This window comes from Prionailurus viverrinus, chromosome D3 (assembly GCF_022837055.1).
Source record: "Prionailurus viverrinus isolate Anna chromosome D3, UM_Priviv_1.0, whole genome shotgun sequence".
In the NCBI taxonomy this organism is placed as follows: domain Eukaryota; kingdom Metazoa; phylum Chordata; class Mammalia; order Carnivora; family Felidae; genus Prionailurus; species Prionailurus viverrinus.
Window position 1 is genome coordinate 8732976 of NC_062572.1, and position 21307 is coordinate 8754282.

The following is a 21307-nucleotide window of genomic DNA, read 5'->3' on the forward strand; positions in this document are numbered from 1 at the left end:
TCAACCATTCTCTTATATGTGGGCATTTAGATAAGCCCCCCTTATATTTTGCAGTTACAAAGCTGCAGTGAATAACTTTTACACATATATTTTCATATTGTCGAAAGTGTTATCTTCAAGGCAAATTCCTAAAAGTGTGTTGTTTTTTCTGCTTAAATATTTATTTATTTTGAGAGAGAGAGACAGCACAGAAGCAGGTGTGGGGCAGAGAGAGGGAAAAAGAGAGAACCCAAGTAGGCTCTGCACTGTAAGCATGGAGTCTGTTGTGGAGTTCAAACTCACGAACCATGAGATCATGACCTGAGCTGAAATCAAGAGTCGGATGCTTAACCAGCTGAGTCACCCAGGTGCTCGAGTTTCATAAATTCTTTACATATTTTGGATACTACCCCTGTACTGGATAGGTCATTTGCAAACCACTTCCCCATTCTGTAGGTTGCCTTTTAGTTTTGTTGATTGTTTCCTGCACTGTGCAGCAGCTTTTTATTTTGATGTAGTCCCAATAGTTTATTTTTGCTTTTGTTTCCCTTGCCTCAGGAGACATATCTATAAAGAAGTTGCTACTGCCTGTGTCAAAGAAGTTACTGCTTGTGTTTTCTTCTAGGATTTTTGTGATTTCAGGTCTCCTATTTAGATCTTTAATCCATTTTGAATTTATTTTTGTGTATGGTGTAAGTAAGTGGTCCAGTTTTCCCAACTCCATTTGTTGAAGAGACATTCTTTGTCCCATTGGATATTCTTTCATCGAAGAATTGGCCATGTAATTGTGGGTTTATTTCTGGATTAATTGGCCATGTAATTGTGGGTTTATTTCTGGATTTTCTATTCTCTTCCATTGATCTATGTGTCTGGTTTTGTGCCAGTACCGTACTGTTTTGATTACTACAGCTTTGTAATTTAACTTGAAGTCCGGAATTGTGATGCCTCCAGCTTTGCTTTTCTTTCAAGATTGCTTTGGCTATTTAGGGTCTTTTGTGGTTCCATACAAACTTTAGGATTGTGTGTTCTATTTTTGTAAAAATGCTGTTGGTGTTTTGGTAGGAATTGCACTAAATGAGTAGATTGCTTTGGGTAGTATAGACGTTTTAACAATATTTATTCTTCCAATCCATGAGCGTGGAATGCCTTTCCATTTCTTTGTGTCCTCTGCAATCTCTCAGTAGTGCTTTGCAGTTTTCAGAGTACACATCTTTCACCTCTTTGGTTAGGCTTATTTCTAGGTAGCTTATTATTTTGGGTGCAGTTTTACTGAGGCAAATTATTTATTTATTTTTAATTATTTTTATTTATGTTTTGAGAGAGAGGGAGGAAGAGAGGGTGTGTGTGTGCATGAGAGCCTCGGAGGGGCAGAAGAAGGAGAGAATCTTAAGCAGGCTCCATGTCTTTTTTTTTTTTTTTTTTAATGTTTGTTTATTTTTGAGAGAGAGAGAGTATGCGAGTGTGGGGTAGGGGCAGAGAGAGAGGGACAGAGAATCCTAAGCAGGCTCTGCACTGTCAGCACAGAGCCCAACATGGGACTTGATCTCACACACCGTGAGCTCATAACCTGAGCTGAAACCAAGAGTCAGACGTTTAGCTGACTGAACCACCAAGGTGCCCCTAAAGCAGTGGTTCTTAACCTGGGCGGTTATGCTCCCCAGAAGACACTGAGCGATGTCTAGGGGCTTTTTGGATGTTGCAGTTTGGTGGGGGGCGGGGAATGCTACTGGCATCTAGTGGATAGAGGCCATGGGTGCCGCTCAACATCCCCTGCTGCACAGCACAGTCCCCACAATGAAGAACCCTCAGCCCCAAAATGTCTGTAGTGCTGACTGCGAAACCCTAATTCAAAGGGCGAGCCAGCTGAAAATTCTAAAGGCAACCAGGAGAGTGTGGCAGGGGGAAGGTATGAGAAGAGTCAGTGAGTATCAAATGGGATGAAGACCCCAAATGGTCATTGACAAGGATGTGGTGATTTGGGGTGACCACAAGAACAGTTTGTGAAGTGATGGGGTCAGCAGCTTTTTCAGATAGGATTGAGGAATAGGAGAATGAGAAAATGGAGACAGTAAATGCAAGACAACTCTACAGCAGAGGTCAGGCAACGGTTGGAAGTGGGGAATGGGATAAGGCTATTTTATATTTTAAAGATGAGAGGGGCGCTTGGGTGGCTCCGTAGGTTAGGTGCCTGACTTCAACTCAGGTCATGGTCTCACGGTTGGTGAGTTGAAGCCTGGCATCAGGCTCTCTGCTGTCAATGCAAAGCCCGCTTCAGATCCTCTGCCTCCCTCTCTCTGCCCCTCCCATTTGCTCTCTCAAAAATAAATACTAAGAAAAAAAGAGATAAGTGACATTTGATTACAGTGGTGATATTCCTATTCAAGAGAGGAGAGGCCTGGGAGGCAGAGACAGGGAGGGAAGGATTGGCCTTAGCTGGGAGTGGTAGCCTCTGCTGAAGCAGGAGGGAAAGGGAAGATGAATTAGTCAAGTAGCCCGCAGAAGGTCCCTTTGTCTCCCACTGCCTTGGTGTGAGTTTTAATGGCTCAGGCAGGGGGCACCTAGGTGGCTCAGTCGGTTAAGTGTCCCACTCTTGGTTTCAGCTCAGGTCTCATGGTTCGTGAATTTGAGCCCCACACTGGGCTCTGTGCTGACAGAGCTCTACACTCCCTCTCTCTCTGCCCCTCCTCCACTCTGTCTCTCAAAATAAATAAACTTAAAAAAAAAATTTTTTTTTAATGGCTTAGAAGAGTCAGAAGCACATCACTTATCCCAAACTGTGCCTTGAAGTCAGGGAAAGGTTTTGTTTTAGGATGTGCTGGACCAGTCATGAAGGTTCGGGGTGTTCCATGAACCATCACCGTTAATGTTAGGGGACCATATTGGCCAGGTTTCTGAAAAGGGGCTGGTACCTGGGGCATCTGACGAGCACTTTCACTTGAATAAACAGTGGAGTAACTTCTTTCCCTCCAGTTTTCTTGCATGTTCTTTGGAGCAGTTTCTTCTGACCAGCAAGAATGCTTCAACCACCCTTTTGACAGTCTGGCAACAGCAAGTGACAGTGAAGAGGACATGAATGATGGCAGTTTTTCCACATTCTAACACTTAATGATGGCTGAATTGGCCCTCAGCCCATTTGCTAGCTCACTTGCAACCTCAGACACGTTTTCACATTTAGTCAATAAAGATATTGTCTTGGCCTTCCTCGAAATGGGGGATGGGTTTCTGCTTTTCTCAACATCATCATCTGGTATAACAGCCATATCTAGAAATAGCTGCTTGTTAAGTGGACATATTTACTTTAAATCCGTTATGCTACTTGGGAGGCAGAAGAGTTTTCCCGTACAGGGAAAAAGCCCATTCGAGTTCTCCAATTCAGTGCACGTTCACACTAGAGCTTTTAGCATTTTCTTTGCCAGTTTTTAAAGGTATTTAGACTTTCTTCAGCAGCTCTTTGGAATGCGTCAATATGGCCTGTGGTCTTGTGACTAGTAGGTAGCTTTTGTATTTGATTGCAAACATTTGAGTTTGGGTGCTTTCAGACAGTTAAAAGTTATGCAATCTTTTCTCGTGTAATGCATGACTTTTTTTGTTCATTGCTTTTTATACTTTAAGATTTTAAGTAAAACAATCTCTGGAAGAAAAAAGTCTGGAATAAAAATAATAGCTACCCCCCCTCACTTTGGAGTTTTTTTAGGTATTGTAAAATTTTATTTTGTAGCCTTAAATTGTTCTGATTTTCATATGTGGTTTTTACATTTTGCAGTGTGATGCAGAAAAGAATCTAATGGAACTGATGCCAAAAAATTATTTCTGTTATCTGACATAGATCAGCAGCCTCCACTGCCAGGGACCCTAGGTTTGGAGTAAAATGAGGTAGATTACAAATGTCTCTGTTCTTTGTCCGTCTGAGAATCAGCTTCCTACCTGAACAAACAGACTAAAAAATCTGGCACAGGGGCGCCTGGGTGGCGCAGTCGGTTAAGCGTCCGACTTCAGCCAGGTCACGATCTCGCTGTCCGTGAGTTCGAGCCCCGCGTCGGGCTCTGGGCTGATGGCTCAGAGCCTGGAGCCTGTTTCCAATTCTGTGTCTCCCTCTCTCTCTGCCCCTCCCCCGTTCATGCTCTGTCTCTCTCTGTCCCAAAAATAAATAAACGTTGAAAAAAAAAAAAAAAAATTAAAAAAAAAAAAATCTGGCACAAAACCATTGTTATGTAATTTTACGCCTGCCTCTCCCTCCCCCAAACCTGTTTAGAGTCGATTATAACCTGACAAACTCTTGACTTCTGTAACATCTTACTGTGGAGTCTTTGTGAACCAACACATCACAAGGAAATGTTTAACTGGCAAGCAGTTGTACGTTTTGTGAGGATTTCATACACAAAGGTGGCAGAGTGAATTGGTAAACTTTAGAACTGTGAACAGAGTTCTAACTAAAACCAGAATGAATTTGGCTCTTGTAGCTTAGTCAATGAGTCAGAGCTACCCACAATAACCTAATAAAAACTCAAGTTCATCCCAAAATGTTCCTCAGTGAATGAAAATGGGCTTTCACCGAGCTTTTTGTGGAAATTGGCAATGCCCACATAATTTCAAGTCCTTTCACACTGTAGGCTAAAGATTTACATATCTTATGCTTACACTGATGATTAACACTGAAATTTCACAAATTCCTAATGATTGCGGATGACTACAAAGAGAGCAGGTGTACCCAAGAGTAACTGGAGGTCTCCTTGCAGAGGATGAAGTTTCTGGTTCGCTTGCTGAAATGGGCAGAGGGGTGCACGTTGTGAAGGCACCCTCACCAATAATTGCCTGGATGCAGCACAAGTCTGGAAGAGATAGTCACACTATTAAATTGTATGTAATTTGGGTTTATAATTTGCATACAGAATGCTAAGTTTAAATGACACCAGATTTTTTTGTGGCTTCATTCCATACCATTTTTGGAAGATGCAAAAGCCTTCTCAGTTGGGAAAACATCTATATTTTACATTCAATTATCAGTCCATTTTGATGAATTTTTGAGGCAGCTAAACTGATGTAGTAAACCAGCTGGTGAAAAAGAGCTAAGTGGGATAAACTAGTAAAAGACAGAAAATGATAGCTACAAAGTAAGGAGTACTGCTGGCATGACTAAGAGCCTTGGAAATGAGGACTTGACAGAGACCCACAAAATGCCAAGGGCTGGTGTCTTATGTAGTTAAGGTTCAAATTAAGAGGAGTTAACGCAGATTAGTATAAATACTATATTTATTAAATATCTTTACAGTTTATTTAAATGTATTTACAGAACTATTCCTGCATAAGTTATATTTCAGACATCCAATTCAGGTCATTGCCTCTTGGGTAAGACAAACAATGATAGTCTCAACAGAAAAAAGCAGCTCATTAGTATACACAAATTCAAATTTGCTTCATTATTTAGCCATCTTTGCCACAAACTACCTGCTAACAGTTAAAATTTTGCCATGGACACTGTTGATGTTTAGTTTGAGAAGTTCAATTTTGCAAAGAATTTTTTTTTAGCAAATAGAATCCAAATCCTTTTCTGCTTCACATTTTCAATTTTATAAGTAGATTTTGCTTTGTTTTTCATATTGTAAAATTTTTTCACTGCAAAATGTGATAGTTTCCAGGGAAATTGGATGCTGTAGCTTCTACCAAAGATAGCTGGTATAAGGTGACAAGGAACCATGAACTTATTCCAGAGGACAAACATTTACAGTTCTAGCCAATCTTGTTTACAATCTCCAAAATGCTCAAAACCGACTCAGTGAATCCCAACAACTCCTGCCTCGTTACTCAAGGTGGTGGGTTGGTGCTACTGAAGGTGGTACTGAAGGCTACTGTTCTATCCAGAACAAATGCAGCTGACAGGAGAGGACACACTCCTATCACGCAAAGCTTAAAATCTAGTTTCTAATCTAGACACAGCCCGCCCCCCCAGACATGCATACCTGGAATGGATTTTGTGATTTAGTACCTATCAACCACATCAAGCCAGGACAGTAATTCAGGACAAATAACTTGTTTCCCCCACCCCCATTTCTTCTTTCAGTTTTGAAGAGCCTATGGATTCTACTGCATTATCCATTCAGTAAATTTTTTTGTGCGCAGGCAGCTTAAGTTCACAGGAAGAAATAAGGTTCTGATATGTTTAGAGTGCACATTTTAAAACAGAATAAAATAAAAATTTCAAGCATGTGATAAAAATATTGATTTTTATAATACAGTATTGCTTTATAAATATAGATGGAAAAGCTATAAACTTTACTGGTCTTTGGTGCATCCAGAGAGGGATAAATAATTTGCCATTTGTAAATTAGAAATCCAAATTCTCTTTTGTTATAAAAGTCCATTGGATGAGGCAAATGTGTGTGTGTGTGTGTGTGTGTGTGTGTGTTTATACTGCTTGATTTAAAATACAACTAACACACACATCAAGTTCAAAATCAGACCCACCAAGTAGTATATCTCAGTCACACCCCCCAGAGACTTGGGTTCTGTGACCTGGAAAATTCCAGTATGGATCCAGCAGAGCCTCTGATCGCTGGGAGTGGAAGGAGAGTTCCCTGTTAAGCAGCACTTCAACTGACCACTCCCCCCAACCCCCAGTCACAAAATGAAGTGCTCAACACACAAAGGACAGGGCAAAAGAAAATAGAGAAAATACTGTGTCACTAATCTACAGGCCAGGTCCAAAGTCAGTTCCACTGTGAAACTCAATTCTTGTCCTGCTACTTTCAACATCACTGACACAAACGATGTCGGTTTCTAACAGTCATTTCTCAAAAAAAGTAAGTTGATTAAATAAATGTGTTGTGTAAAACACCACCAATCTAGCTTTATAAAGATTGTGTTTGAAGGGTTAAATGAGAGCAGAGGAAAGCCAGTGACTTGAACAGAACTGCTCTTACAAGGAATTAAATGTAGGCATTGGAAAATTAATGCAAAATATATCCAGATCATAAGGCTACATACCTCTGACCAGAAATAATTAAAAACCCAAACAAAAGAACTGAAATTGTCAGTCCAACTATAAATGTATTCTTTCCAACAAAACCCTTCTGGATGCAACTTTCTTTACTTTTTAAATACACAGAGACTGCAAACAGTTTGTGCAAAATAAATACCCCACCACTTGCCACTCACGCTTCTGTGTTTTATCAAAGCACGATGGCTACTCATTATTTCAACAGTCTCCCCTCCATCCCCCTGCCCCGTCCCCTATCTCCTCTACCAAAGAATTCTGTTTTGTCAAGTTAGGGTAGTTAAGGCATTCTGACATGTAATTAAAGGTGATTCAAAATAGATATCTAACATTATGCCAATTTAGGAATAGTAGATAAATTACTGAACGGCTTACAAATGAATAACTCATTCTTATTATAAATGAAATGCCTGTTACAAGCATGATGCATTGAAATATAGTAATGACATGTACATGGTACATGTTAAACAATTTTAAATAAAACAAAAGCTTGACAGTTACTCAAATATACAGTACAAATTCACAAAACAAAATCTTTTAAAACAAGTTGAGGTAACCTCAAACATAAGTTTTAATGCAATAAACCAGGGAATAAGTATCTCCTTTAGAGAAAGAGACTTTCTGTATTCTCCTCCAGTAGATTCTCATCAGGTTTAATTGCATTCTCATCTATACACCAATGTTACCTGACTTATATATAAAACATGGCTTTAATTTAAGAATTTCTAAGTGTATATATATATATATATATATATATATATATATATATTTTCTACCACCAAGTTAATGAAGGAAAAAAAACTGACCCAAAAATATATATCTTTACAGCAGTCAACTTGTACACAAACCTTAAAAATAAGTCTGGGCTTGCAGATAAAGGGAAAACTGAATGCGGGGTAGTTTTATAAGGAAACTATACACTGCAAGATGGCTATTCGGAAACTGTAAACATTAAGCTTGATTCAGAAACCCCTAAATTTCTGTGTAGGGCAAATGCAAATGTCAGATCATCACCAGGAGTTTTCCCTGTGGACTCTTGTGCTGTTGCCATCGCCCAAGGTGCTCTTTCCACACAGACTCCCCGAATGTGGTGCACGCTCTACGGAGAGCAAGGCTACTAATGACAGGTCTGACAGGGAGACCAGGAGTAGCACGACTGTAAAAGCCAACAAAATTCAAAGTTACAGCTGTCCACTGTGAGGCCTGTGGCCCAGGGACTCCCACACAGGGGCATCGTATCTGACAGCTGGGAGGAACTTCATCCACAACATTAAATTTCTAGGCTTTGAGGAGTTTACAATATTGAATAATATTTCCATTGAAAAATGTTGGTAGGGAGTCTCCCTCACCCCTCCTGCAGATCAGGCCACCAGCCTATGATTTGGACCACTCAATAAACTGCCGAAACTTTCCTTATAGGAGTACAATTAGGCATCTTTTAAAAACCACAGAACATTTGCATCCATAGAACTAAACTGAAGTTTTCTTCCAATTTGTAACAAAAAAGCTCCTGGGATAAAGACTTCATAATCCAGAGCAGTGTTTTAGAGCAGAATTATAAGCCCCTGAAAAAGAGGAGTTTATAATGAAAACATAAAGCCACACCCAATCATCATAACAAAGACTGTATAGTACGTGTGTAACGTTTCTTTTGATGATAATGTATGTTTCTAGTAGATGTACCATAACATACAATTTGTGTTAGACTTTAAAAATCCCTTTTACACACTGTAATTTTGAATGCACGTTACCAACATCATCATTTTCAATGCCTAAACCATTTTGGAAACGCAATAGCCATTTTGGCCTTGAAAACCTCCATCCCATCGGAGAAAGGACAGTAGGAAGTGAAGGCCTATCTTCAAATCTTGATTCTCTTCAAAGTTGCTGGCAGATAATGAGCTAGCGAACAAACGACAGTAGTGGTTCTCCACAAAGATCTCAACCGGGTCTCAAAAAGACAGGCAAAGGCTTACATCACCGGCCATCGAGATCAGTGGCAAAGAAACACGGTCCCGCCAGCAGGATCAGCACATGTGGCAGGGGAGAACTTGGGAAGATGAAAGGAAAGGCCGGAGTTGACACCTAGGCGGGTCAGTCTGTATACTCAGCCACTATTGAAAGAAGGACGGTGATGTCATCTGGCTTTCCACCTAAAATGAAAATGAAAATGAAAATGAAAATGTATTCAGAGATCTTAAAAGGAAAAGTCAATTAAAAATGTAAGCCTAAGCAGGTACTAGGAGATAAAAGTTTGCAAGTAAGGCAGGTTTGATGTGTCAACATGCTCTAGTAGAAAAGTATTTGATATGGAAAATATCTGATAAAGAGAAATAGTTAAAAAAAAAAAAAGACATGTAGTTTAACTGAGGTTTAAAAAAAACCTTCGCTGCTTCTTTACCACAGGAGCTCTATTAAAATGGCTACCACATCCTCTGTCTACAGCAATCGCAGTAAACTAGACAAATCTGGTTGGGATAAATTCTGCCTGATGAGAAAGTTACAGGCTTTTACTCACAATCCTAATTTGGACAAACATATCTAATGTTTTGAAACTAGGAATAGTCTTGTATTCTAATCTGCCAAACAGCTATGGCATGTGCTTTTTTCTATTTTAATACTTCCTGGAGGGCTAAGAAATGCTTTACATGTCACAATATTGTACCAGCAAGACACTGACCAACTCCACAAGTTCTTATACGACAGCACAACATGTCACCCCAGCTCTAAGACTGAGCTGCTGGCCTGCTCCCGAAGTTACATATCGTTCAGCAGATAGAAGGACTCTTGAGGCAAGGGCAGTTTAACATTGCTTTCCTCTTCAAAACCTGCTGTGGTAATCTGGCAGGCAAATATCGTCAACGAGTCCCACAAGGCCAGAGGAAGGGAGAAGTGAAATGTCAGACCCGTGAAGGGCAGAATGTTAAGCTGTTAGGAATGTCCAGGGCCTCTAGGCAGACTTAGAGGCCTTTTGGGCTCAGGTCCAAGCAGTGCAGTGGTGGCAATAAAGGGCTTCAGGTTCCGCCTGCCTCTACAGCCAATGGAGTTCAGTTCTGGAGGACATCCTCTGTGGGGAAGACACGATGACAGGTACCTGCTCTTGTCCTTCAGTGCTAGGGCCTGCTGACCAGGCTCAAAGCCACGGGCTCCCAACTGAAGAGGATATCTTACCGGTCTCACCCCAGTGCTCTAGTTTACCTCACCCCACAGCCCAGAATGCTCCCATCCTACTATGTCCCCAGTTAGTCCCTATGACCTTCCTAAGGAATGCTTACCTCTCACATTCAATCCATTGTCACATGCAAACTGTGCAAAAGGTGACATATAATTTGGGTCATAGGCCAGCTCATGGGCTTGCTCAGCAATGCTTCTTGCCGTCTGTTGTATACTCTCATAATTTGAATTCTAAGACGAAAGGATGAGGGAGTTATTTTTACACAATGCCTCATAGGATTTCTGCACACAAGTACATACACTTTTTGTAAATACCACTTTTTGAGACAGTAACATTTATCTAGCCACAGTTTCCAGCATTTCAGTTTTTACTCTAGTTAGAGAAGACATTAAAACATTACACCTTCAGTAAAATGAACAAGGCCACCAGTGCTGCCTGCACAAGATGTCAGTCAGATGTCATTCTTTGCTCAGGTGGCCTTGGGCCCTGAAGGTTGGATTTCCGTTTCTGCTTTTTTTCCCATTTGGAATTCTTAAGGTATTCTTGCTAAATCTGGACAGGACTGAAAAGGTGGATTTTGATAGCACTTCAGGGAGGACCTCAAAAGTTTCCTTGCTTAGGAATGCGACCCTGGCCAACCACACAGTTTGCTCTCCAAGTGAGAGCTGCCAGGTGTCCTATTGAAAATACCTTCAGAATTTTATATCATGATGAAAGATTCTTGTTTAGCTGTGTGATCTTGATCCATACCCTTATCCTTGCTGCTTCAACCTCCTCATCTGTAAAATGGGGATGGGAAACAAGGTCCACTTTAGCTCTAACATGCTAAGACTCGGAATAGTTTTAGTATAAATAAATAACAGGCTTCTGCTTCAATGTCGCTTCCTCAAAGAGGCCTTCCCCGGCCAATTCTTTCTAAAACAGCAGCTTGCTTTATTCTCTGTTCCTTCACCCTGCTTAGTTTCTTTCTAAGCCACCAACATTTATTATATATTTCTTTCTTTGTATTATCTTTCTCCACTAGAATGTCAGCTCCATATGCAAGGAATGTGTCATTTCTGCTTACCACTCTGTCACCACACAGAGCACGGGGCCAGCTCCATATAAGCACCTGACCTTTACTGTATCCCACAGATGGGGCATGACACTAAGGACCTCGTATACATGGTCTTAGTCTATAAATTATAATAGCATTGTGGTGAGGATTAACTAAGACCATGGTACCCCACACCCCATTTTAAAGGTGAGGAAAATATTGCTTAAAAAAAGTTCAGCAACTTACTTTAAGTCATAACTGCTTACTGGTAAGGACCTAGGAAAAGGCTAATTTTCCCCAGAGTTAGTACTTTTACAAAGCCAGGAAAATATGGAAAAACTGGTTTTCACTTCCTTCCACTCTCTATATGGGCCAAGTTTGAACTTTTAGTTACTGGGACAGCTCAGATGACATCAAGGCCCCTAGCTGCCTGTTGCCCTTGGCCTGGCTGGCTCTAGTGTGGTGATTTCTTGTCTTTCCCGACCTCAACACCTGCTGAGTCTGTTAAGAAATAAAAGGAGAAAAAGACAACCAGGAACCAGCACCATTAAAATACAATTAAAAATACAAGAAATGTCTCATCTGGACTTTCCTACCTTTACCACTCTTTTTTTTTTTTTTTTTAACCTTTACCACTCTACTAAAAGGTGTAGGTGGGAAACCTCTTTTTTTCTCAAGTGCTCCAATTGTGACTATTTCCATTTACAATTGCTTGAAAGACCAGAACTATTATTTCTTTCCTAAATTTACAAGAGTCCTTTCCTACAAAAAGAGATAATACAATTGTACCAATAAAACTTAGCTGCCCAGAGAGGGCCTCTCCTTCCACGAACTAACCTTTGAGTTAATTACCTTTAACTTTTTTAGCTCCTGAAGGATCATATAATCAGGCATGTTGTCAAAAAGTCCATCTGTTGCCGTCAGGATAATGTCTCCTAACTGGACATCAAAAGATGTGCTATCAGCAGCATCCGGGCTGTGACAAGGACAGGGTAGGGGCAAAGTTACAAGAGGCCTTCAGAGATATGGTGAAAGTTTCCAACAGGCACTATGTTATATTGTAATGAGGCTATAAGAAAAACTAATTTATAATAACAGAATAAAAAAAAAAAAAAAACCCAGTCACAGGGCGCCTGGTGGCTCAGTAGGTTAAATGTCGGACTTCAGCTCAGGTCATGATCTCACGGTTCACAAGTTCGAGCCCCACGTCGGGCTCTGTGCTGACAGCTCAGAGCCTGGAGCCTGCTTTGGATTCTGTGTCTCCCTCTCTCTCTGCCCCTCCCCCACTCGTGCTGGCTCGCTCTCCCTCTCTCTCTCAAAAAAGAATAAAAAACATTAAAAAAAAAACCCAATTGTTCTGAAATTCCTAACCTTGAAAAAAATTAATTGAAAAATCTGATATAAATGTTTCAAAAGCTTAACTGAAACTACCAAGTAAGACTGAGTTTGATGATTAGTCACATATGGCTTAAAAGGAGGAAGGGTTCTTTTCTGAGTCAGAACTAACATGCCTCTAAAAGCCTAGTAGAAATGAGTCTTTATTTCCTAATTCTTTAGAGCCAAATTCCATCCTCTCTTATTCATTTTCTACTCATCAGTTTCCCTGCAGGCTTGTCTCTGGCTCTCAGGAGGCTGCCATAATAGTGTAACAAGAGAGCACCATGGAAGAGAGCATGCATATCCTGTAAGAATTAATTCACATGAAATACCTACAATGGTATTTCTCACTATAGTGCCAGTAATCACTAGTATTACTACTAGATTAGTATTAGTATGGACTAGTAAGGCAGAGTAGGGACTGTATGTCTCCAGGGCTTAAAGAGTGCTCATCATGTAAGTTTTTTTTTTTAATGTTTATTTATTGTTGAGAGAGAGAGAGAGAGAGAGAGAGAGAGAGAGAGAGAGAGAGAGAGAGAATGAGAATGAATGCAAGCGGGGGAGGGGCAGAGAGAGAGGGAGACACAGAATCCGAAGCAGGCTCCATCCAGGCTCTGAGCTGTCAGCACAGAGCCTGACACGGGGCTCAAACTCACAAACACAAGATCATGACCTGAGCTGAAGTCAGACACTTAACCGACTAAGCCATCCAGGCACCCTGTCATCACCTAAGTATTTAATTATTAGTATGCCTGGTGCAAAGTAGGTCTTCAAGAAATATCTAATAAGTGAAGAAACAAAGTAACCCTCCAAATTGGGAAAAACTGTTTAACACATTGTTAATGAAGAGAGGAATGTACAGACATTGTGTGCATGTGTGTGTGTGTGTGTAGGGGGGGTAGATTCATAAACACAGACGCTTCCATATGCAGAGAATAAATCTGGAAGGACACAAAGAACAGACAACAGTGGCTGAGGAGAGATAATGTATTGCTGGGGGATGGGATAGGAGGTAGATTTTTCACTACATCTTTTTGTATGCAACTTTAAAAAAGATAGATGGGAGTGGTTTTTTGTTTGTTTTTCTGTGATAACACCTGATGAAAACAGATACAAGAAGTGGAGTGGGGGGGGGTGGATCTCAGGTGGGGAGAAAAGATCATATACTCAAAGAGTCAATGGCCCTCTCCCAAAGGCTGGTTCTCAGCCATCTCCAAAGGCCAGCTTCACTGAATCCAAGCCTCCAAGGTGAAGGAAAGGTGAAATATCTAATAATCTGCCTTAACCTGTAATTAGGGAACAAATGCAAAGAAAAAAATTTACACACTGATCCAGAAAGGAGAAGCCAGAACCAAGTACCCTGAGCTTGACAGAAAAATCCCAAAACTTGTTTGTGTTAACTGATATGTTATAAAATATGTGAAGAGAAAACATAAAAACCCACCCACCCACCCACGCCTGCTGGGGATTTATACAAAGTGCAGTGAGAAAATTTCTGGTTCATCTACTCCTGACTGAGGAAAAGAAGTAGCACATTTCAAAGTTCTGTGATGGGCTTTGGCTTACACATTTCACTTACACATTTATATCACAAATATTTTGTAAAGACAGCAAACCAAAAGGAAACTAAAGGAAACCTGTAAATTAAGGAAAAATTATACTTTATAGATATGAGGAACCAAGTAACAAAAGAAATGTCATTCAGCAGGAGGAAAAAAGACTGTAAAACTGGTGGAAACCAGGTCGATTTCTTCTGTGGAATAAAGAGAAACAATGCAAGACACTTCACAGTTGCTCAGACTTTGGAAACGAATCAGATTCTAGAAGTTTAGATTAATGACCAGGTTGGCAGTGAAGCTCTATTTTCTGCTGAGGTTTTTCTTCCCCAGGAGTGTCCTTTGCTATCCTGCCTGTGCGAGACTCGCTACCATTGGACGGTTTGTCCTCTTCTCCCAACACTCCCACCCATGAGCTTGGTGTTCCGCCAGCTGCAGTTTTGCCCGTTTTGATTGAACATACTGTGCTGCTGGAAACTTTTGACTGCACTGAAACACGAGCTGAAGTCACATGCTAGCAAGCTGTCTGTGGGCTCCAGGGGGAAGCAACCTCCACCTCGCTGGCAGGCCAGAGTGCTGCCCTAACCAGACTGTCCCAAAGATAGCGTGTGAGGTATGGCAGGGCAGCTCTAGCACTCAGATGCCAAAATAACAAGAATCAAATAAGGGAAAATTAAAACACTGCTCTCGGTACCTGTCAGCTGAGCTTGGTATCTACCACCCCCTGGGGTTCTGCTTTCTCCTCACTCCAATATGGCTAATATGAATATATGTTAGAGCCAACTGAAGAAGGGACTATAATGAAATATTCTTCCAATTATGGTAACATACCTTAATCTGAAAGTAAAAAAATGCTTCCCTCTCTGTAGGAGTCAGCAACAGACCTAGATGGACAATCCTGAATACCTAATTATACAATACACTCATTCCAGTTTAAAAGATGGCAGTAATAATCATTCTATCTTAGTTTGCACTCAAAATCTGGCTTAATAAGAACTATTAAGTAGAGACAACAGACCTTTCCAAGACTACTTCTAATGTTACAAAAGGTTCATTACCCATTTTACAACATTCATGAATCATAATCATAGTCTGGCACAATCAAATATGTTTGTGCCAGGTCCCATAAGGTTGTTAAAGGAAGAGGAATCTGAGACTGTCTTAGCCTTATTCTGTACTCTGATCTTAGGAAAGATAAACTGTAAAAGTTGATTCAGAAAAGTAGTTATTGTCTTGAAAGGTCTTGACAATTTAAAAGTTCTATTTGATGCATATAATAGGAGGCCCCGAGAATCAGGAAGTTATTCTGATAAATAAAGCAGATGTCTGTTTGAACTCTTCCCTAACAACATATGCAAATTCTCATACGGGCAGTGGCATGCATAGACAATGATTCACTTCTCCAGCACAATTTAACAAATATAACCGTATATACCATGTTGGTCTTGGTATGAAAAACTGATACTCTGTAAGCTTGAAGAATATTTTCAGTCTTGTCAAATTATTGGGTGTTTGTCAGAATTCAACTTGGCTGCAATAGCCAGCAAAATATCTTTCAAAGTCAAACTAAAATCTTTTTGGTGAGAACATTCTCAATGTGCCGTATGTCATATGAGAACTGAAAATGCCCATCTCCACTGTAGGTAAAGGGAGATGGGAGGAGGATGTGGGCGAGCCATGTCCTACTGGCTCTTAATGTAATGGCCAAGAGGGGAGATTACCTGTCACTCAGGACGACTCCCTCGGCTTCAGGTGGTGCAATTGAGAGCTGGAATGGAGTGTTGAAGTAATGCTGCTGCTCATCTGATCGGTGCACAACTTCACCACCCCTGACAACCAGGAAGCCCGAATCACCCAGGTTTGCTGTGTGTAAGCGGTGGCTAGTTCTGTCCAGCACCACAATGCAGGCAGTACTGCTACCTAGAAACAAAAATGATCCCCGTTTATTTTTTCTTTCTACCTTCCTATCTTTGCATCCACATTTTTATCACATCACCCCAAAAAGCAATATGCCACAACTGGAACCTCCTTTGCCTTAGTCATGCTCCAAATCTCCGACAAGTGTCAATAGTAACCTGATCAGGGTCAACATAATAGGGAAAGAAATATTACACATAGTAAGCAGGCCCCTGAATCTGAAATCTTTCATTTGCAAAGACAGAAAACAATAAAAATGGCTGGTATCTAACCATACTTTTTTCATTTCAATAGCACTATAATCTGTGCCAAGTGCTCAAAACCATGTTGTTGAAATTTTAAGTTTTAATACTTAAATGCCAGAATAAGGATGTTATGTTTTCCTGACATTTCTCATTAGTCATCAGCAGGAAGCCTTCTCCATGAAATTCACTAAAATTTAAGAGGGCACATAACTATAATATTTAACCAGATTTCCATCTGTTGAGGTCATGAGGAACCTTCATCAAAGACTGACTTGCTATGAAGTGACAAGACCAATTTTTCTCAGGTAGCCTATGGGATCCACCTGTTGACCTTACAGAGACCATTAATGTTCAGAGAGAAGCGAGCATGTCCAAGCAGAGAGCAAAAGCTTCTGTGTAGCTTTGCAGCACACAGCTCACATGACCTTCTGCAGATTGAAAAGCTGATGTACCACCAGTACTACTGCTTTCAAGTACTAAAATTTAAACTTATACCTACAGAAAAAGTGGCAAAATAGAAAAATAAACAGTTCACCAAGAAGTAAATGTAAATGGTCTTTAAATATATGAAAAAATCATCATCACACTAGTAGCCATTTTGCCTATTAGTTTAACAAGAGTCCAAAAAAAAAAAAGAAAGAAAAAAAAAATCCTGCGTGGTATTGACAAGAGTGCAGGGAACATGGTCATTCTTATTCCATGATGGTGGGAGGGTAAAACTAAACAACCTTTCTGAAGGGCAATACAACATTGGGAAATGTGTGTATCACTTGATTTAGCAATTCCTAAGAAACAACTAGAGATGTAAACAAAGTAAGTACAAAAGCATTGTTGAAGAACTAGAAACAACCTCAACATTTGACATTAAGAGACTGGTTAAATCAGTTACAGCACCTCCAGGAGGATGTAACAGCAGGAGGCTGCACACTATCACGGAATACTTAGCGGTACAGACTCTGCCGTCAGCCTGGCCCCATCTGAATGCTGGCTCTGTCGCTTACTCACCTGGTGACCTGGGCAACTTACTTAACCTCTTTGCACCTCAGTTTCCTCATCTACAAAACAGGGATAACAGTACCTACCTCTTAGTGTAGTTTGTGAGGATAAAGTTAGTTAAAGCACGTCAAACACTTACAACACATAGTAAGTGTTAGCTATCCGATAGTCACTAAAATTGTTAAGAGAAATATATTTGCAAACGAAAGATAACTTAAGCGAAACAAGTAGATTACAAGTTGGCATTAAAGTTTCCTTAAATAGGGGCACCTGGGTGGCTCAATTGGTTAAGCAACCGACTTCAGCTCAGGTCATGATCTCATGGTTTGTGAGTTTGAGCCCTGCCCCGGACTCTGTGCTGATAGCTCGGAGCTTGGAGCCTGCTTTGGATTCTGTGTCTCCCTCTCTCTCTGTCCCTCTCCCGCTGGTTCTCTTGCTTGCTCTCTCTCAAAAATAAACATTAAAAATTTTTTTTAAGTTTCCTTAAATAAAAAGTGTTCTCAAACTTAAATTGTAATTCAAAAAAAGTAAAATTTAATGTAATTTTAAAAAGATAATAGTAGGCAAAAGCTAAATTGTTAACATGCCTGTTAAAAGCAAAATGAAAAAAAATAAACAGGCTGTGGAACCAGCTGTGTTAAATCCCAGGGCTCCATTATTTTCTAGCTGTGTGACTGTGGGCAAGTCACTTATTCTCTCTAGGCCTCAGTTTCTTCCTAACAAAATGAGAAACAGAAGTACCTATGGATCTATCTCATGGGGCTGCTATAAGCACACGGTAGATGCACAATTCATATTACCGTTATTCTATGCACAAACATACACAAAAGAAAAATAAGGGAGCATAATCACTAAAATATTAATAGTTTCCTTTGTGGGATTATGGGTAATTTATTAACTTTTCCTTAATAAAAATGTGTAAGTTAATATAAAAACACTTAAAATATTTATCTCATCATAATGTTCAGAAATTCCATTTCCTTGTTATCTAATTGGACACCCTAACGCTAAGCTATTTAGTCGCTAGCCACTAAACATCAGAGAAAAACACAGCACTGTAACGAACTGGCAGTGCCACCAGATAATCTGCATAGTTTACGTTAAGATCACCAATTACCTTTCCTTCCTAACTCAATGCACAAAAACTTCAATCACTTTTCATTAATAGAATCACCACACAAAAGATCTTCTGAAAGCTGATGGGATTAATCTGAGGAGGAAAAATGACAGATGAGTAGCATAGCCTTGAAAAACCTGGGGCAGGAAGGACTCATGTTGACTCATTATTACTCACTGACAAACCCAGGCTATTGTTTTGCCACCCCTGTGGCCGTCACGGTCACCTGCTGAGTTGGAGTCAAAACGGTCCTTGTGAATGACAGAGCTTTAACACGCAAAGCAGCACAAATGAAGGTAAGCCCAGTGTTACGGAATCATCTGGATTTGGGAGTATATACTCCTCCTCTGCCTCTTCAAATAACTGATGTGTGCACATGGCTCGGGCCCTGAGAGCCTAATCCTGGAATACATTATTCTTGTGTATTTGTAGAGGAACAAGCAGGAAATGAAGAAAAAAAGTGCTGAGGACAACAGGGTCAAGATGTTCAGACCACTGACAATCCAGACAGGGACCCAAGCAAATCACTCATGCTAAAATGGAAATAATTTTTATCACTGGCCCCTAATTTTGTAAACTACTATGGAGCCTCTTGTGCAGTAAAGAAAGAACCTTATTATGACTCACCCCCTCAAATTCTTAAGATATGTTGGTTTTATAAGACCTAACTCCACTTATGGTTTTCTGAGAAATTATATATTGACAATTAGCCTGTGATGCCGACCTGGATATAAATGCAGCTAGAAATTCTTAAGAAATGAGTAGTTGACCTTTATATTGGAATTGTGTTATAGGCTTTTTAGCAATTCCTGGATTAAAAAAAAAAAAGAATTACCTAAAGTTATCATTATTTGCGGTTATATCAGAGGCTCAGTAAAATTCAGCAGGCTGTCTTTGCCAAAAGATGCTTGAGTTTAAACAGCTTAAAGGAGTGTAGATTAGGTGAAAGATGCGTGTATGTATCAAACATGGTAATGAAGGATTATTTCAATATGTCTTTTAGGAGAAAAGAAGTGATTACAATATTCGATGTAAGAAAACTTCTAATATGTCCTTACATTTATTTTAAGACCTTCCAACTACATGAGGGTAAACAGGAAAGGAAGGAGGGATAAGAAAGAAACATAGCAAAAAACAAAGCTAAAGCTTTCAAAGTACAAAATCAGGATAGTTGTTGCTTTGCAATTGCTCATTCCAAGTTGCAGTGAATTGATAGGGAGTGTTGGCAAAGGACTCATGGGAACAAGCAGGAGTTGGGACCTGGAATCTGTGTCTATAGGCTCTTTGTCAGATGTTAGACTTTTAGATAGTATTCTGCAGTGCCCTCTTTCCCTCAACATGCTTCTGAGCATTGCATGAAGCTTTGAGTTGTTCCTTTTCACAGAAAAAGATCTCTCCATTGAACAAATGAAGCAAGGGGGTCAGAGGTTAAGTAGTTTTCCCAAAGTCATATGGAAAGTTGACAGAGGTGCTAGAAATAGAATCTAGGGTGTTTCACTGTGCCAGGCAAGCTCCAGATTGCATGTCCAAAATAGTGGATTAAGACAAAGCGGTATATTGAAACCTCAAGACAAGGTTTCTCTTCAGTTAGAAGGAAAACAAGCTGATTAGTCACAGCACTAAGACAGAAGATGGCAGCATGATAAAAAGAACGCCTTCTTATAAAAGATTTAAATTGAAGGCAAAATTTTACAACATGGAAATCTCCATTAACACTGATCAGAGGCTGATTTTAAAAATGGATGGTGACTGGAAGGAGGCTAATTCTACTAACCAGAAAGATGCTGGCAATTAGCAGAAACTTAATAACAGCCTTCTGAGAGCTTGCTCAGAAGCCTGGGTAAGTTGTTGGGTAAGTTCCCAGGAAACCATTTAACAAACAAATGTAGAAGCTTTGGCCAAAAGATGCTCTATTAGCACACCAGATAAACACACACTAGATATTTGGAAGTTTTCTAATACAAGATTAATGGGGATCTATTTTGTGTCATGCTATCTCACAGACTAATCAGCTACCTGCTAGCAGTCTAGGGTACCTAAATGCAACTTGAACTCCCCACAGGTAATCAACTTAATTTTACATACCCAATCCTATTCCCTTTATTCCTCCCCTGGAGAGGACCACTATCCTGAATTATACAACCACTTACTTTTCTTTCTTCTTTTATCACATTTTGGAAACCCTGAACAATATGGTTTTACTTATTTATGTTTCTGAATTTGAAATGTGGAATTAAACTGTTAGGTGATATTCCACAATGTTCTATTTTCCCTCAACATCATGTTCCTGAATATTGCGTGCAGCTTTAAGGTGTTCCTTTTCAAAATGCATTTTTCTACAGTAAATGGACTTTCTAGATTTGTTCTGAGTCTTCTGCTGTTATATGAGCATTCCTGTACCTATCTCTTGGTACACGGATATGCAAGAGCTTCTCTGGTCTAGGGTATAGACCTAGGAGTGGAACTGCTATGTCATACACTCTGTTTACATTTAACTTTATTCCATAATACCAAATTGTTTTCCAAAGTGGCCGCACCTATTTACATCCCCTCCAAGCAGTAGTACTTACGTAGAGAGTGAGAGAAGCTCAGAGCTTTTCTATCAAACTCTGCTTAATAAAGAGCCTCAGAAAAAAAGGTGGGTTGCCAAGTGACTTTCTTGGTTTTGTTGACCATCTCCTGAGCTTCTTTACAGAGGAAAACACACAGCATAGCTACTTACCAAGCAAGGGTACTTTATTTTGCAGCAACTCACAGTAGCTCGTGGTGAGGATTCCAATGGGATTACTTGGGACGAACCGTCCTTCTTTTACTAACCGTTCACACGTCCGCATTAAAGTCCCTGAGAACTGAGATGGATCAACTCCATAGTCTCTCCATCCTCCTACACCATCAGCAACCCCTAAAAACAAAACAAA

General features: G+C 40.1%; 2 protein-coding genes across 4 annotated transcripts in view; one reads left to right on the forward strand and one right to left on the reverse strand.

The window, feature by feature from the left end:
* Window positions 1-3889, forward strand: part of RAD9B (RAD9 checkpoint clamp component B) — a 29892-nt gene extending 26003 nt beyond the window's left edge. For 2 of the 3 annotated variants that reach the window (XM_047828828.1, XM_047828829.1), the window contains exon 11: window positions 2950-3888. In XM_047828828.1, the coding sequence (XP_047684784.1) occupies window positions 2950-3078 (129 nt within the window). In that variant the 3' untranslated portion in view covers window positions 3079-3888. Of the gene's footprint in view, window positions 1-2949 lie in introns of all 3 variants that reach the window. The other variant, XM_047828827.1, reaches the window with a different exon arrangement.
* Window positions 3890-5211: 1322 nt separating this feature from the next.
* PPTC7 (protein phosphatase targeting COQ7) overlaps window positions 5212-21307 on the reverse strand; it is a 37303-nt gene continuing 21207 nt past the window's right edge. The window contains exons 2-6 of the mRNA XM_047827722.1: window positions 21112-21291; window positions 15836-16034; window positions 12034-12157; window positions 10246-10375; window positions 5212-9123 (exon numbers count right to left, since the gene is read on the reverse strand). Coding sequence (XP_047683678.1) covers window positions 9065-9123; window positions 10246-10375; window positions 12034-12157; window positions 15836-16034; window positions 21112-21291 — 692 coding nt within the window. The 3' untranslated portion in view covers window positions 5212-9064. The remainder of the gene's footprint in view (window positions 9124-10245; window positions 10376-12033; window positions 12158-15835; window positions 16035-21111; window positions 21292-21307) is intronic.